The following is a 17,671-nucleotide window of genomic DNA, read 5'->3' on the forward strand; positions in this document are numbered from 1 at the left end:
ACACCTTATTGAGCGGCAAGAAGACAGATCAAAAAATAACAAGTCTATTTAATGTTTGCCACAAATCACATAGAGAGCACAGCAGGTCATTTCAATTCAGTCATGCATACATTCCAAATGACCCAGTTATCAAACAGTTGATCGAGTTCAGTTTAGTGTTCAAATTGGTTTAAAAAAATTTGTTAAGATATTTTATCTAAATTATCGAGTCATTGACTTGCTGCAGCATTCATGCTTCCTGGATGAGCATGTTGTGAACCTCCAGCAGGACCTGGCTCAGTGTGAGCAGCCATCTGCCACAACCGACCCGGGGGTTTAGAAGACACTGAATCTTAGCCTACAGCCGGAACTGCAATGGAATGGTTTGTAGGAAAGTATGTTATGTCAGTTCTTATGTGCTCATAAACAGCCCTCATCCAATCTGACAGAATTTAATGCTGTTTTGCAAAGAGCAATGGGCAAACATTTCAGTTTCAAGATGTACAAAAGTAGTGAAGACATGCATCTTCAAAGTATCGACTAAGGGAGACTGACTACATATTCACATTGTACAGTTATACATTATAATGTGTTGGTCTGTCACAAAAACACAGAGGTTTGTTATTGTGACAGGACAACATCTTATTTATCTGTGATGACCACTTTTCTGGTAATAAAGTGGTGAATCCACTCAATGTGCTTCAGGTGTGTGGATATGCCATTGAAATTGCACAAGTCAACATATTTATGAATACACCTGGCTATAAATTATTTGAATTTTTCATTTTTAGTTATAGCTAAAAGACACTTACTACACCCAGTGATCTGCAGCCTCCTAGGTTTAAACATTGTCTGTTTTAAATAATTATTTCAGACTCATGACTTTGTCATTTCCCATGTTGATGTGTGCATTACTTTGTGTTTTCTTACTTTCGTTTAAGCACTCCTGAAAACTCTTAAGACATCGCCTGGAATTCTCTGCTGAGATTGAAGGAAGAGCAACAGGAGAACAGCAGAAAGCTTTGCCAATGTTTGCTGTGTCTCACTGTCACACCGATCTGGTGATTTCTGTGTTTGGTGGGTTGGGATTTAAATGAGCTTCATCATCGAGGAGACAAAAGAAAAAAAGGAGGTCATGCTGATTATAAAAATGTTTCCCAAACGATGTTACATCCTCAGGGATTGAGGAAGAAGGTTTCACTTTGGCTGTTTCAGTGTGTGCGTGCTGCTTTTTATTTTGAAATGACTGACAGCAACCAAGAAATACACCAAGAAAAAAATTATTATTATTTGCTGACTCTCGTCAGTAGAGCAAAAACGGTTCTGTTCATGTTTGCTCACCCTTCAGCTTAATAATGTGCCACAATGATCTGATGAATGTTAAAACAATGCTAAGGCGGGATTGGTCAGTGGATTTGTTCTGATTTTGTTATTTTGTTTGCAGAGGAGAGGGTTGAAATTATAGATATTGTTCATAAGCAGGTGTGACTGCTTCTAATCCACACAATATCCCTACTCTTCATCAGATGTGCTCAGAGAAAAGCTGGCTGGATGATAATTCTCTCGCTGTGCAGCTTCTTTTAGATCTTTGTATCAGGAAGACATAAAACAGGTTTAGAAATGGAATGTAGTTTTAAAGTCATTAAATGCTTCTGTTGATATCAGTTTATTCTCATCTTCGATGACAGCAAGAGAGTCACAAAACCTCTCTCTCCCCAAAAGATAAATTCAAAATGAAAGATTGCCGCATTCTTTCACTTAATTTACAGTGGAGATTAAAAGTGTGCATGCCTCTATAAAAAAAAGTCAGTTTTCTCTGGTTATGAAACCACAATAAATCTGTTCAAAGCATTTTTTAACATCTACTCATGAATTTTTTTTAAACTAAAATCTGCTAGGGTTAAAAAATAGAATAGGTAAAAATTTCCATGTAGCATTGGTTTGTACTCATTGAAACATTCTTACAACTTCTAAGCATTCACTTGAATTTTTATTTGGGGGGTTTAACTCTGCTTCAGTTGGATCTGGGGTTCTGTCAGAGTGGAGGAAATTATGAATAGTTAAAAAAATTTAAGTTAAAAGTGCTTTGTATGATAGAAAAAACACAATTAGCAAAATACAAACAAAGAAAATCATGGATATAAATCAACAAAAGAAATAGAAAAAAACTGTAAATTAGGAACTGAAAAAGAAAATAGACCAGAGAGAACTGAAAAGATAATAGGGAATAAAGCATAAATGAGACATGAGGTCTTATCGAAAGGTTAGAAGGTTGGTGCTGCTGGAGGAAATGTGGATGATACTGTGACTCCGGTCTGTTTCAGTCTTTGTTCTCAGTGTCTCTGGTGTAGCTCTGTTCCTCTTTTGTGGCTGCCCTCTCTAATTAACACTGATAGCGTCTGACAAATGGAAACATCACAGTGTCAGCTGTGGGTGGCTATTTCCAGAAACAGACTCACACTGGCTGCATATAACAGGAGGGACTTGTTCCAGGTCTTGGCAGTGTGTGATTATTACTTTGCGTACATCTCCTTAAAATAACCAAAGAGGAAGAAAAAATTAAACACTTATCAAAAATGCCATTGCTATGCTCTTTTGAATAAAAAAACAAACAAAACAGGTGCAATATTTTTACGCCAAATATGTCAAAAACAAGATCACAAGGTGATGCTCTTCAATCTGTTTGTCCAGAGCGAGGATTTTGATGCTTGTTTGATCTAAAAGCTTGGAGATTTACAACAAAACTAGCAGGTTTGACACAAATCCAGGAAAGGCATTCAGTGCAGCTGTGCGTGCCACAAAGGAATTCTGAATATGAACGTGCTCAGATGTGTGCAAAGACACACAAAGCTGTGATCCTGCCCTTTTGTTTATCTCCCTTCGGCACAAAGTGTGCAGCAGCGATGCAGTCGTCCCTCCTCGGGTTACTTCCCTTCACAAGATCCCAGCGTAAGTGGGAACAGAAATAAATAAATTAGAGGTCGGCGATGGCATCTGCCTCAGTCTGTGCATGTCTGTGAAGAGCATTTTTCCCTGTGAGCTGATGGCACAAAGTGGGAAGGAAAAGGGGCCACATCTGTAGGTGTGCAGAACTGAATCATGAGGGAATAAAAAGAGTTACAATGGCAAATTCAATGCCTGAACCATGTTGCCGTAAAACAAATCCTAAATCTGTTCATTTCTAGCTGTAAGACATGTTTTGTTCTAAAACATTTTCAAGATTGGAAATGCATGAAGTGATAAATAAAAAAAAAAAAATAAAAAACACAAAAAAGTAGAAACCCAAGAAGCTCCAGGGGTAAATATAGAAAAAGCAAATCAAGTATCAAATGAATATGAAGCTTGATTAAAATCACTATCAGCATGGTTTTACTGCTAGAGATTCCCTTTCAAGTCAGTATAGTCGATTTACATTTAATTTGGGAAGCTATTTTGGTTTTCCGTAAGATGATTTTAAGACATATAAAATATAGATTGTACACAAAGGAATAGTTTATAAATGAAATCCCCAAACTCACAAAGATTCTCTCAAAATTTGAATTTTTCTTAACACTGATTTGAAAAGATATTTTTAAAACAGAGATGTTAGCCTGTAAAAACAATATCTGTCCTGTGCAGCATCAGCAATCAATACTTGACTGTTTTTTTTTTTTTTCTGCATTAATTACTTCATCAGTGCAGCATGACCCCAGGGCCACCAGCTTGTGGCCTTGCTGAGGTGTTCAGAAAGTCATGATAAACTTCGGCTGATCTGCATCAGTGGGCCTGTGGCATTTCTCATCTGGTCAAGCGGTCAGTTGGGCAGGCACGAAATCTTTTGGAAGTGAGGGGACTCTCATGAACTCTTCTATTTACTTTATTTTACAATCCCCTCAAACTTTGAGAAATTTTAATGTTTACTCCTTTTTATGAAAATGTTTTAATCCTATTTTATTGAGTCAGTTTTAAGCATTTTCTTTTATTTAACCTTTTAAGACCCTAACCCTGAAAAATAAGCACAGACTCAATAGCTTTGTAAAGATGTAAAGTAAATTGGGATAAGTCTTGTAGTGCTTCCCCAGCTCTGCAGTACTAGATTCACAGGGAAAGTTAAGCTTGGCCTAGCTTACCTAAAACGGCTTCTTAAGTGTAATTACAGGTTGCTGCTACTTGCAGAAACAAAATGATAACGTGAAATAGAAAAAGGTTCAAATATTATCAATATAAGAAGCACTCCCAGTAACAATTTTCCTAATAGGCCCAAATGAAGGTTGTGGTAGCCTATGTTTGTATTCTGGTTGTGTCATGTATATTGTGGTTATTTTTGTATTTCAATCTGTTGTATTTGTCATTTTCTTAGCATTTGTTCTAATGGATAATAAAGTTTCTCTTATCTCTTCATCTTGAGTTCATCAACTCTCCCCTCTTACTGAATGAAAGAGGGGAGTATATAGATATGTATGTAAATATTGTTTACCTTTCATGTTAATTCCCTTGAAGTTTATAAATATATAAATACAAAAATATTTGTATATATTTATAAAAATAGAAATATATTTATATTTGATGTCTCTACGCTGAGTGAAATTTCTTGCCTGTGCACACAATCTTATAAAGCTGATTGTGAAAAAAATCAGCAGGTAGCTGACACATATCATTTGATGCAAACATGTATGTTACTTTGCAAAATAAATATGTAAAACTGTATATTCGTAGTCTGTTTTGTTGAAGAAAAAAAGCTTATATTTTGTGTTGTCATATTCCGTTTAATTGACTTCAGAGTCCATTAGGCACAGCCCTACAGGCTCTATGTCAGCGTTTCTCAACGGGGGCGGTATCGCCCCCCGGGGGGCGTTCAGAGGACGGCAGGGGGCGCTGGCGGAAATTTTTACAAAAGGGGGGCGCTGAAATTCCTTTGGGGGGCGTTTGCTCGAAGGCAAACTTTACAACTTAAATGCACAACAATGCCAGTTTAGACTTTGAGCAACTTGCTAAAACTGTATTGTGTAACATTAAAAGATGCTTGGCTGCAACTGTATCGATGGCAGCTCTCCTTCTCTTCAGTGTTTGTTAGTTTCTCCTGCTGCTGGTAGCTTCACCGCATCAGTTCAGTGTTACACCGGCCGATGACGTCGCTGTGATTCACGTGTCTGGTGTCTGATTTTCAAATATTTCATGTTTTATTGAGGATTTTTGCACATATGTTTTGGCAGTGTTGTGATCATGTCAAAGCAGCACTTATATTAAAACGTGTTTTATTGTCCGTCTGGATGCCGCCCGCTTCCATGGAAGGAAATATCGCTCTTATGTAACTAAAATCACGATACACTCACTGTGTATTCCTCAGAAAAATGAACCAATAACGAATAAATGAGCCAATAAAGAACTCCCTCCATGGGTGAGACCACGATATAGGCCTAGAGAGGGTTTATTTTAGAGGGTTAACACCGGTGCTAAAAGTGATCCGGTATGAAACACTAGTACCACAGCACTTTTGAATTTTTAATCATCAGTATACCGGGATTTTTCCCGTTGTTTTAAAAGGCTTACGTCAGTCTGCTTTTCTCCATCGATACGCTCCCCGACCGCTCCGCACCGTAGGGGTAAAAACAAACAAACAACAAGAACAGGAAAAAAAAAAAAAAACGACGCGCACGTTGAGCAAAACTCGGAAACATCAGAACCAGGACGTAGAATGGAGCAACGAACTAGATCCGAATCAGGTTCAGATCTAGTTCTGATCTGAACTAGACCCGTTCAAGAGAATCCGACGCTGAACAGTGAAGAATCAATGAGTGGCAAATCGACACATGATCTGAAACACATGATGATGAGGATCACAGCAGGTGAATGGCATGATGAGTGAAGATTACTGGTGGTGAGCGTTAATAAAAACAATCAAATAAAACTAGCAACAGGAAAGAAACTAAAGAGGATATAATAAACCAAGAGAGGATACTACTAATCAAAGAAAACTAAATGGAAATGAATGAAGAACAAACTGCAAGAATAAACTAAGAAACTAAAGTAAATGCAGCGGAATAAACTTGTATGGCAAGTTTATTGCCATGCAAGTTCTCAAGACCTTTTGAGCAATAATTAATACAGAGAAGATAGTATGGCAAGAAAAAACAGACACTATTTTCAGATAAAAGGTAAGATAATATTGTTAAAGTGCCATGGGTTTGTTGGGACCACATCTAGTACTAAGAAGAAATATATTCTACAGACGAAAACAGTAAGGACCTTATCGCTTATTTATGTTTTTAATTAGATTTTAGTTTATATATTTATTTCTTCAGTATTATTTTTCATGATGTCATGAGGCTGTTCAGTGACTCCATGATACTTTCAATCTGACTCATTAGGATTTAAGTAAGAACCAGCCTTGGTCTTTGTAATTTCTGTCCAGCAAAACTACTAACCTATGAATCAATAGTCAGGTCTATATAAAGATATAATCCATATTTCTATCCCATATTTGTATAGCATTAAAAGGATCTGGAACTTTTGTTTTTCCACTGAAAGCACTGGTTTGCACAGTAAATGCCATGTGGGTGAAATTTTACGGATGATAAAAATGGATGTCCCATTCTCCTGAAGGCAGCACAGAGGTGCAGCACCAGAAATTGACAGAAACACTGAAGAGAAGAAAAGTTATGATTGATATGATTGCAGTTCTATCCATGTCTTAATGTTGCAGAGCACCGTTTTTTTTGCAAATAGTTTAAAGTTTAACTGGCGTTGTTGTACATCTTTCATCTGGTCATTTTGTGAAAGATTTAACATCAGAAAATGGCACAGAACAAGAATACTTTTTTCCACTCTGGCTGCTGTTAGGCCACCGATTTTAACTTGACTGTCCATTCATTGCATTTTTCACAGACGCCTGTAAAAATAACTTCTTTTCACATGGCTTTTTTGTTCTCTGGGAAATGATTTTTGATGATAAATACAGAAACAACCATAAAAATGAAAACAACAATGGTAATAGTAATATTACCAATGAAATAATATTCAGTGCAAAGAAGCCTACAAATATTTTGATGGGGGGCCTGGATAATGGACAGGGGGGCGGTGCCCCCAAAAAAGGTTGAGAAACACTGGCTCTGTTGCACCTCCTACTGGATTTTCTTTGTTACTGCAACTTATTTCAAAACTGGTGAGATTTTAAATTTCTTTTTAAGCTTTACGATTCATGACTAGTCTAATGTTAAGTGATAGCATGGGTTAAATGCTTTTATGAAAAAGAATAATAAAACTCATCCTATTCAAGCTATTCTGTTTAATAGAGTCAATTTACAAAATCCTCATCAATGCACAAATTTAAAGACTGACAACAGGAAGTGAAATCAAAATCAAAGAGCAAGACTAAAAGTTAGAGATCAATAATTTATGTAATGTACTGAATAGAGGGATGTTACCACATGGTCCTGTAAATTTGAGTGGGATACAACACAGTGACAGTCTGCACATCCAAATGAATATGAGCTTAAGCCCACAAAATTGACATTTTGTTTTAGTTCTGAACTAAAGCTTGCTGAACTCTTGCATTGACAGCCCTCTAATTGGCTGACTTGTGCTTCCAATGAAGTCTGGCTGTGGACTGCTCAGGAAGTTCCAAGAATGCCAAGTTCTAGAATGTAACTTGCAGGTTGTTTTTTTTTTTTATCTTTGTAAACAGTGACAAAGTTCATGTAAGATGAATAGTCATCATCTCTCTGCGCCACCATGTGGGCCTCTTATCAGCCGAGTCAGGAGGTTACAGATAAACACGGTGGGTCACCCTTAAGAAACTCGGTGTGCATACTCTTATTTTTTTCAAGCAACAAGTTTTCTTTTTTTAATACACGTCATTCAATGGTAACATGTTACAATTTTTAAGGAAAATCTATAGCCATTTAGTGGAGACAAAACAACAACAAAAAAATCAACAACATTGTGAAATATTTACCCTTTTAATTTAGAAATATAATAAACATAAAGATTCTCCATACAGTTAGCTGACCAGAGAAAGACATGGATTTCCCCCCCCAATTTAGTTTGCTTTAAGATCCCTAAATAAGGCAATAAACCCTTTGGTTAACTATCACAAACAACTCCAAAGATATAATGACGTCATTTACTAAGGTACATTCACAGAATAATGTCCTTTGAAGGATTATCTACACGATGCAGAAAAGCGAGAAGGGTTAAAGATAAACAAGTAAAAGAAGAGGCCTCAATGTCAGAGAGTTTTCTTTACATCACATCTAATGGGAGAGTCTGCATCGGGCAAGTAAGGCTTTCAGTAAACAGTTCAAACGAATTCAAGCATTTCAGACAGACTCCATTTCTTAATTTGTTTGCAAAGAGACATATAGACAGCACAAGTAGCTCTACTACATGGAAAGTTAACTGAAAGTAGATACACTCAAAACGATAAATCTACATGGAAGGAGCTACATATAATTTTGTTACAGTCTGAGGAGGCATGCTGTCATATGATCCCCTTCAGAATATGACTTGCAGGGTACAATTATTGAGATAAACTTTAGATTTGTAGAAGGAACTGATTGTTGTTTACAGTGCAGAGGAATCAGTCTGCAGACCCCATTGAGGAAAATGAGCAGGGACTTCCAGGAAGCGTCTCAGGCATAAAGAGGCTCATAGCCACTCCTCCGACTGCCGCTTCTACAGGTTATCACACAGACGCTCAGCATCCCAAAGAACTGCAACAACACAGGATACATAATCTTCAATCTACTGTACTTTATAAGTACAATTTAATACAGATATTTACATACAGTGAAAAACATTTACTGAAATAAGATGAGACAAAACTCATTTTTTTTAGGATGGGTAGGATTGACAGCTATTTCCACTTGCTAAATCCCAAAATAATGAGCAAGAGAGTTTTTAAAGAATATATATATACTGTATATATATATATATACACACAGTATATACACATTTTCAGACTTAAATGTCTAACAAATTTTTGATGTATTTTATAGAATTGCCTACTAAGCTAAGGCAAAGTTCGTTTTTTTGGGGGGGGGGTTATTTGTGTATTAGAACAACGTAATAAAACATTGTGTAAAATGTTTTATTGCTCATTATTAAAGCATTTAGCAAATGGAAATGATTTTGGCAATCCTATCTTACCACATTAAAACTGACAACATGCAGTGTAATAAAGAGAACATTTCATTCAGATCTTTTATGCTTGAGGTAATTGGAGTTTGCCTTTCTTAGAAAAAAAATCTCCTTGAAAAACATAATCTGATCAGTGGAGTGTGTAACTGCCGTAAATGGCTGGGAAAATGCCACAATGGCCCCTTTTTGTTTTAAGAGATGTTGACACAGCTGGTATTGTACATGAGGCTTTTGAGATGCGTACTATTTAAATTGCTGACTTCCATTCTGGAGTACTTCCATTATGGATGGTGTACAACACTGACAAGCTGACATCTGAAATCGTCATTAATAAGGTAACAAATCAAAGTACTTAAAAGGCGCAATATTGATTTGTCCTTGTTTGTGTGTAAACATGCCGTACCCCAGTATGCATAATAAAGATTGTATCACAGATGAACTGTTGATTACCTTGATGATGGCAAACCCAAGGATGACCAGCATGGCATAATTCAACGCATCATGCAGGAACTTCTCCAGTTTTACCACACAGCCCTATAAAAACAAAGACAATGAGTTTGTATTAGAATCTAAAGAGAGTCATAGATACCTAAAAAGAAATCTTCACAGATAAATGAGCTGGAGGCTCAAATCGGATACTTTTCAACCAACCCTGATTGTCGACTGGCTGGACAGAAACTCAAAATCAGTTTTTGTGGGGGTGTATTTGGAGAAAACAAATCATATCTAAGTGCTTGTAGTCTATGGTGACACCTACATATTTGGAGGTCTCACCTCCAAATATGTATACAGAGGTTGTCTCTGTATACAGAGTTGTCTGTATGAGGTGTTCCAAAATGAAGTTGGAAGAACAGAAATGTAAGAACCTATTTAAAAGGAAATGGTATTTTCTAAGACAGAGCATGCCATTGTGTGGAGGCCTGCCTTTTAGAGAGAGCAAAACATTCAATAGATAACAGGAAGGTTGAACAAGTACGATCTGGAACTATTGGCTGTAAATATAAGGCTCAACATTCTGTAGAGAATACACAGCCATTTGTTTTACTGATGCTAACTTCATTAATCACATACAACAGTTGAATATGTAAAGCAGTTTTTTAGCAACTGTGCTTTTAAGAGAAGCCTGAATCATCATCAGTGGGTCATAGCTTTACAAAAAAAAAAAAAAAAAAACAAACACAGAAGTCAGAAATCAACTTCAAAACTGACTGTTGCAACTCTAGTAGCAGGTTTAGTTATTTTATGTTAAAGTATACAGCTACTGAAATATACTTTTTCAAAATACAAGATAAAGTCTGGTCTAATCTGCAATGTCAAAAATAAAATAGAGAAAAAAATGCGTAATTCAGAGAGAGGCAAGGGCACAATCAGGAATGACTGCATGCCAACTGGTGGATAGAAACGTTTGTGTTTGATTTACCTCTTGATAAAACTGGCTGGTTTGGCCGGTACACCGAGTTGTGTTTATGCAGCAAGACGGAGGTATAGTTTTGTTTCTTTCGTACCAGGGGGTGTTGTACCAGCTGGTGTAGTTGATGACTCCACAGCACTTCAACTGCAACAACAAAAAATAAATTAATTTGCATGTACTTACTTCTACTATGTAAACAAAAATTCCATAGGTCATGTATTACTGTTTTTGACAAACAACTGAGATAAGTATTGCAAATGGGACACAAATATTTGTCTGCCTATATTAACACAATTGCAAAGCAATAGAGACATTATCAGTCAAGTCATTTATTTTTGATCGTTGCATCCTTACATCTTGCTTGCCTATATACCTAATCTGGACGAAAATTCCAGATGAGGTATTCTGGGGAGGCTCAATAATAACAATAATTATTCATGAACACTAATATGGCTTCCCAGAAGAAGGAAATGCAAACAGAGAAAACCAAGGGAGGAAATGAAACCACACGGGTGGGAGAGAGAACGCAGAGCAAAAAAGATGTTGAAGTGTGTGAAAGTAGAGCTGAGAAAACAAGCCTATTGGTGTGAACAGGAAGACAAACCTGAGACTGCAGATCATCCACAGCTTTGGAGTTCAGATCGGTTCCATTATACTTTATAAAGGTCTCATTCATCGAGCGCTCCAGCTCCTGATTTATCTGCGCTGACTGCAAGACACAAAGTAGAAAAAGTAATCTCAACTATAGGAAGTAAAGTGAAATACATTTATAAAATAGAAAAATAGGCACACAAATGTGGTCATTAGTGAGACTGCATTATTGTGACTCACTTTGCTTTGGTAAATGAAGATAAACACCAAAGCAGTCACTTCAGCTGCAAAGACTATCACGATAACCAGAAAGAACTGCAAAAAAGGGGAAACAGTTGAAAGAAATTAGAATGGCGAAATTGTTAAAACACAGTGAAAAACGAATTATGCAAAAAATGAGCAAAACATGCATTTAAAAATCTATTCCCTTCCAACCGAGTGAACAAACGCTGAGAAGATCCAGAGAAGGACAAATGCTTACACAGCCAAGGCCAAATTTGGACTCTCTGAGCGTGGCGCAGCATCCCACCAGGCCGATGACGACCATCACCACGCTGGTAATGATGACGATGCTCGCGGGGATCAGAGACTGCTTGTCCGCCACAAAACTGTCAAAGGTTCTATAGCTCATGATTATGTAGGCACCAACGTAGGCCAATGCTGCTCCGGCACCCTGCGAGGCAAAGAAAAAACATTTTGTGGCACAGTTTAGTAAAACCAGAGTAGCATTAGACAAGAAAACATGCTGTTGTAATTATGTTAAATATCGAAATAGCAATTAATTTAAAATGATTCTGAATGTTATTTTATTCTTCCACCATCATGATATTCCCACTGGTCTCTATGAGCTTTTGGAACTTATAAGACTGCCATGAATACCTGAGGCATCAATGAAAGTCCATCAAACTGGATAAATATATTATTAGAAGGGAGAATATAAATTATGGCTGCACAATACATTGCACATTTATCATTCACGAGATTATCACCATTAAGAGATTAAATTGCGCAAAAAACTGCTTGAGCTGCAGATAGGCACAAAGAATTCACTCTCTATGCCAATATTCTTTATGATATGTTGCTTAATGCAACAGAAAATATTAAGGTGGACTAAAATACTGTGAGGGTACAGGTAAGTTGTTTGCCAGAACAGTAGATGAACCTTGAGGGAACTTTTTTCAATAAAATCATGCTGTCGACATGGAAATAATTTTTCTCTAGTAGCTGGATAGATTACTCACTATCTGGGGTCTATAGCTTCTAGACTTAGATTTAGACTGACTTTATTGTCATTTTGCATGCACAGGGTGTATACAGAACAAAATTTCATTGCATACGGCTCAGGACAATGTTTTGAGGTTCCAGTGTTGTGAGGTTACTCCAGAATAAAATAAAATTGGTTCTATGAACCAAATTAGAATTGACATCACTTAGCTAAGCATGCATTCATTAAAAGCTACTGTATGTCTCAGTTACAACCTATGCCAACATCATCACGTCATATGCTTTCCTAATATTACAAGTGGATTTCACCTTCATTATAATAATAAAATACTATGTCCGAGTAGGCTTTTGGATTTGTATTTTGCACACATTAATATGTTGCAATGACAACTGTAGTTCAGTATTTTGTGCAGCTCAAGTGAGATGTCTTTCAATTCAATTTAAGCTCAGTTCAATTTTTAAAAAATACTTTATTTATCCTATTGGGAAATTAAGTGATGTCGTAACTCTCTTCAAAGAGTCATTGTCTATGGCTGTGGGCAGGAAGTCACTCCTGCAGCAGTCAGACCTGCCATATGTCCCAATAAGTGTCTGTCTAAAGACTGCTAATCTCATGACTGTATGCTAACAGCTGATACCATGACAGTCAGAGGAGACAATATTTCATAGTAACATATCTTGTATGACACAGTCAGCTGTTGGATAGGACTACTAATCCACCTCGTTTGCTTTGGTAGCTCTTATTTTTTACATCTCCGTTTGGCAGTATTCTTTAAAGGCCAGACATAGTTCAGGTATTGCTTAAGTTTGAGATAATAATCAATTTCTCTCGCTTAAAAAACAATACCTTGTTGTCACATTTACGCGTAAAAGCAACTACTTGACAGTAAGAGTAAATCTAACTTCTACAAAAAAAAAAGCACAAACCTAATACAGTAATTACTCTAACGTCCTGCAGCCATGAGCACAGTTTAATATTTAAAAGCCTACATTATTACAGTCTGTCAGAAACAACACACTGCATCTAAGCTCTGTAAGGCCAATTTGCTCAAAAGTCCAGACTGTCCAAACTTTGCATTTATGATTGAATACTCGTTTGCTCCTCACACTACCCAATAAACCATATATTTGAGACAAAATCTGCTGTATTTGAAAGGACTGTCAGAGTATGGTGCAGTCTCTCTCCTCATTGCATGTCAGATAAATGATTGTACAGATAATAGGCAAAACTATAAGGCACTGTTGTCCACTAGACTAGAGACAGAGAGGCAGGGGAAGGCAGATGAGAAAACTGGGTCAATCTGTGGATGAGAAAAACTCCCTGTGACGTGGAACCTGGACTTTGTAACTTTATTGATTGCTTGTAAACACAGCTACAGCGAAAGGAAAAAAGCTCAGACCTTAAAAAGACAATATGATACGTTCTAAGAAGATAAACAATATAGTCACTCACGTCTTTCTGTTTGATAGGTCAATATGTTAAAGATTTAATCTTGTTCTTTTAAGTGTTTGTCCTGATTTAATTAATAAGTCACAATAAGAAATGTAGCAAAAGTTTAAAAAATAAATAAATAAATAAAAACTACTAAAGTCATTTGTTCCGTCTACATAACTGTGAAAAATATTACAGATATAACACACATATGCATTTGGTTGTAAAATAAGAGCAAAGCAGTAAAGTTTTTTTAGAAAAGATTTTCTTTTGTTGTATATCATGTGATATGAAATCATGTGATCACTCCAGGGTTAAAAGGTACACTAAGTCACAACCTTATCATTGTTTAGCACTGACATCACCAATCATAAGACACCATGCATGAGTCAGTCCTTCGCATATACGAAACCATTTCATATCTCTTTATGTAAACATGCTTTGCTTGTATAATTTCAATGCGAGTTAAACCTAAATTTTAAAAAGTGGGTCAGCTCTGGAGACAAAGGTAAAGCATTTATCTTTTTATTGACACGCTCAATTTCCCTTTGCCCCTTGAGATTGAGTTGATTTAAATCTGAGTCACTGATAAAAGAAGTCCAATAGCAGTAGAAGAAAGTAAACAAACTGAAGTGTGGTGTTTCTTAAGCAATAACTCTGGTCATATGAAAAATAACTATGAGTGATTGGCTCTTTTTGACTTTGCGTGTTAAAAATCATGCAGTCATGCAAAAGGCAAGACGATAATGAAGTCGTTTATAACACGACAACAAAACTAAAATCAAACTTGCCTTTCATGTGTTTGCAAAATTAGAGCTGTTTTCAGTATTACTTCCTCTTTAACTTTACAGCTCTTTTAATGTTTGGTTATTTTTTTTATATGTACAGATGTGTGTTATCTGTAGTCTAACAATAATTTACATGGACTTAGGTCTCATGACTCAGTTCTCTAATCACTCCCCAGTCACAAGATCCCTGATCCCTGTTCCTCTGCACCTCTTCCTGTGCTTCTCAACCCCTAATTTTCCCAGAAAATCTGATCTTGTGTCTATGATGCAGCACAAAGAGGCTTACACAACGTACAGCGTTCACACGCCGCGTCGCCTCGCTGGAATTTGAGAAAGCCTGTCTGAGGTTATGTTTCTTAATCTGTGGTGATGATTTTTTGGAGAGTTCCTTGCAGAACCTGTTGGATCTGTACACACTGGACCACATTCCACGTGCATGTTTTTAAAATTAGAAGAACAGCTGATCACTTCAGCTCTTGTCCTTGCAAAACTTTGACTTAATGTTTAACTTTAGTCTCATAAAAACACTAAAATTAGATGTGTCTGTATGACATTGTATTATTTCATGAAGCCATTTTAAGTGACACTGTTAACAACATTTTAAATCAAGTCTTGGACAGTAGTTAATGTTTTGTGTAAGTTTTTGATTTTTTTGCATCTTGAACAAACCCTAACTCTTGGACAACCTCAAATGAAACTGCGTTGTTGCCGATTCTCGGAAACAGCTGACAAAACAAAAGCAAGTTTGACTGATTCCCTAATAGGACTTCCAGTTTTTTAAAAGTAAGGATGATCCTGCTAGAGGGCTGAATTATAGACATTTTTGCTCCATATGCAGAGATGACAGTTGCTGATTTGTAACAACAAAACAGAAAAACAAGACCCTCTTATGTAGGCATTGAACAGAATTTTGTGGCCAAATTCTGAGCTGGTGACTCCACTCACAGCTTATGTTTGTAAGTAGAGTGGTTAGCATGGCTAGCATTACTGAAGCAGTCATTTGTAACAGTTTCTTTTGAGTATCCCCTTCAGCATATTCCATGACAGACACAGGTTGAGAGCTCAAAAGAATAAAAATAGGACAATTTTTCTATGATGTTAACTGTGTTTTCTATGACTGTATTTTTTGTGTTTTTATGATGTAAAGCACTTTGAACTGCCTTGTTGCTGAAATGTGCTGTACAAAGAGACTTGATTGATTGATTCTCTTCTCAGCCTCCCTTTTATTTGCTAAGTGTTGAGCTTGTTCTCACTCTTCATGAGCTAAAATTAAACGAATATGTCCCGACATAGAAAAGGCAGCTTCCTTTTAAATAGCTTCTTATATTTCCTTAACGTTATGAACATTTCACCTAACTTTGAGTCTTCTTCCCTTAGTGACAGTGTCCACACGGAAAAGGGTTTTAATCAGCGCAATGTCGCAGTGGTTATCTAAGAAAAATACACTGAGACAAATCAAATTTTCAAGTTTTCAGTCGCTGGTAAACCTTTTGTTACGTCGCTTCTACGTGCAGGCTGAGTTAGACTTCAGCAAAGGGCCTACAGCACCAGGGCAGTAATCTGGAGCAAACCGAAACGGACAGATAAGGAAGTCACAACATGGAGATTGGTATTAAGATAAAAGCAGGCAGTATCAGTGTTTTCTCCCCCACAGACGGGCAAATCAGACAGTAATGTAATTACACGGACCTCCGTTGCAAATTGTCCCAAAAATCTATTTAGTTTGCTCAAAAAAAAGAAAGAAGAAAAAAAAAAAACACAGCGGGGGAGCTAGTCAGCTCGGACCAAAGTGTTTACGTTAAAACAAAACGTAGAAAGGGCCTGTTGTCTAGACATGGAAAGTGTGTCACAGGAGAAGAAGAATTACTGGAAATGTTAGAAGGGGTGGGGGGTTTCTAAATCTCCCCATGAAAAAAAAAACAAAAAAGCTCCACATCCGGCCTATGTGAGCTACATAGGAAGGACAACATAGAAATAAGGAAGTTGCTGTCCACTAAAGCTGACTCCCTTCTGTGATGTTAATCAAAGCAACTTTGATTTCTGTAAACGCGTAGTCTACCTAATGATAATTACATTAATAATAATAAAACGCGGCAGTTGTAAAGTAAATAGACTCGGTTCATATTTGCTTCTGGTTTCTCCCCGAATAGTCCGCATTCAAATCTCAGCAGGTGCAAATTTATCTCCCTCCCCCCACACACACACACACACACACACACACACACACACACACACACACACACACACACACACTTACCCAGAACAGCAAGCTGAGGAAGAGCAGGATGGTCTTGGACGTACAAATGCCGCAGTCCATGTTGCCAGATAGAGCTGAGGAGACTGAAGCAGAGCTGTCCTGTAAATTCTTTCCCTTTTCTTTAACCTCGCAGTGAGAGGCCACGCTCCAGCTGCTTCTGCCGCAGTCACAAGTTTCCTTCTCACTGGCTGACTGCGCTGACTGTGATCACATGGTCACATGACTGCTGTAACGGGATTCAACAGTAGGGGAGGGGTCACTGACGGAACTGTTCGAGATTTAGCAGCAGAGCATTGTTACAATCCAGGGGAAACATTTTGTTAGTGAATTAACTTTATTTATCTTTATTTAAAAAAACCAGCAACAAGTCAGAAATCTTCAACAGAAATGCCCTAGAGTGGTCGTTGTTAATGCTTCTTGTGAGATGATACTTCACAGTAAGTTTTATTAATTAGGCAATTGAAACTGGTACCACACAATACTCACCAGTGATGATTCTGATGAGTATTGTGTGGTACAGTTATGACATCAAAAGACTAATTCACTGGAATTAGGACTTAATGACCTTTTGTCTGGTTTTAACTCCCAAATCTTCAGTCCATGGTCAGTGTTAGTATAGCTACTCAAGGGTTTTTTCCACTTCAAAATGCCATACTTTTCCAGGGTAAATTTTCTAGATTTTTAATTATATTTTTTTCAGTTTTTACTACATTTTTGACGTAAGCGGTTGTCCTATCTGCATATTCTACAGATCACAAAGCAGTTCACTCCTACAGTAAATCTAGCGATTCAGCATGTGGTTAATTTAGCTGGGGGGGCTTAGCACGTGGGGTAACTTATCTGTACATATCAAACAATGATCGCATGGTTGG

The 17,671-nt window shown here is 37.1% G+C and overlaps 1 protein-coding gene across 1 annotated transcript; it reads right to left on the bottom strand.

The window, feature by feature from the left end:
* Nucleotides 1-7,336: 7,336 nt before the first annotated feature.
* tspan36 (tetraspanin 36) lies at nucleotides 7,337-17,004 on the bottom strand. Its single transcript, XM_032578753.1, has 7 exons — nucleotides 16,800-17,004; nucleotides 11,580-11,771; nucleotides 11,339-11,413; nucleotides 11,112-11,216; nucleotides 10,517-10,651; nucleotides 9,547-9,630; nucleotides 7,337-8,669 (listed from the first exon to the last, which is right to left on the bottom strand). Exons 1-7 carry the CDS (start codon nucleotides 16,857-16,859, stop codon nucleotides 8,589-8,591), a joined length of 732 nt encoding a protein of 243 aa, XP_032434644.1. The 5' UTR covers nucleotides 16,860-17,004; the 3' UTR covers nucleotides 7,337-8,588.
* Between the last annotated feature and the right edge of the window lie 667 nt (nucleotides 17,005-17,671).

The sequence above is a fragment of the Xiphophorus hellerii genome, chromosome 12, assembly GCF_003331165.1.
Source record: "Xiphophorus hellerii strain 12219 chromosome 12, Xiphophorus_hellerii-4.1, whole genome shotgun sequence".
Taxonomy (NCBI): domain Eukaryota; kingdom Metazoa; phylum Chordata; class Actinopteri; order Cyprinodontiformes; family Poeciliidae; genus Xiphophorus; species Xiphophorus hellerii.

Coding starts and splice junctions, on each gene's coding strand:
- tspan36 (XM_032578753.1), bottom strand. CDS start 16,859: ATGGACTGCGGCATTTGTACGTCCAAGACCATCCTGCTCTTCCTCAGC. Junction 10,652..11,111: donor TGGATGATCTGCAGTCTCAG/GTTTGTCTTCCT, acceptor TTGTTGTTGCAG/TTGAAGTGCTGTGGAGTCAT. Junction 8,670..9,546: donor TTGGGTTTGCCATCATCAAG/GTAATCAACAGT, acceptor GTGTTGTTGCAG/TTCTTTGGGATGCTGAGCGT.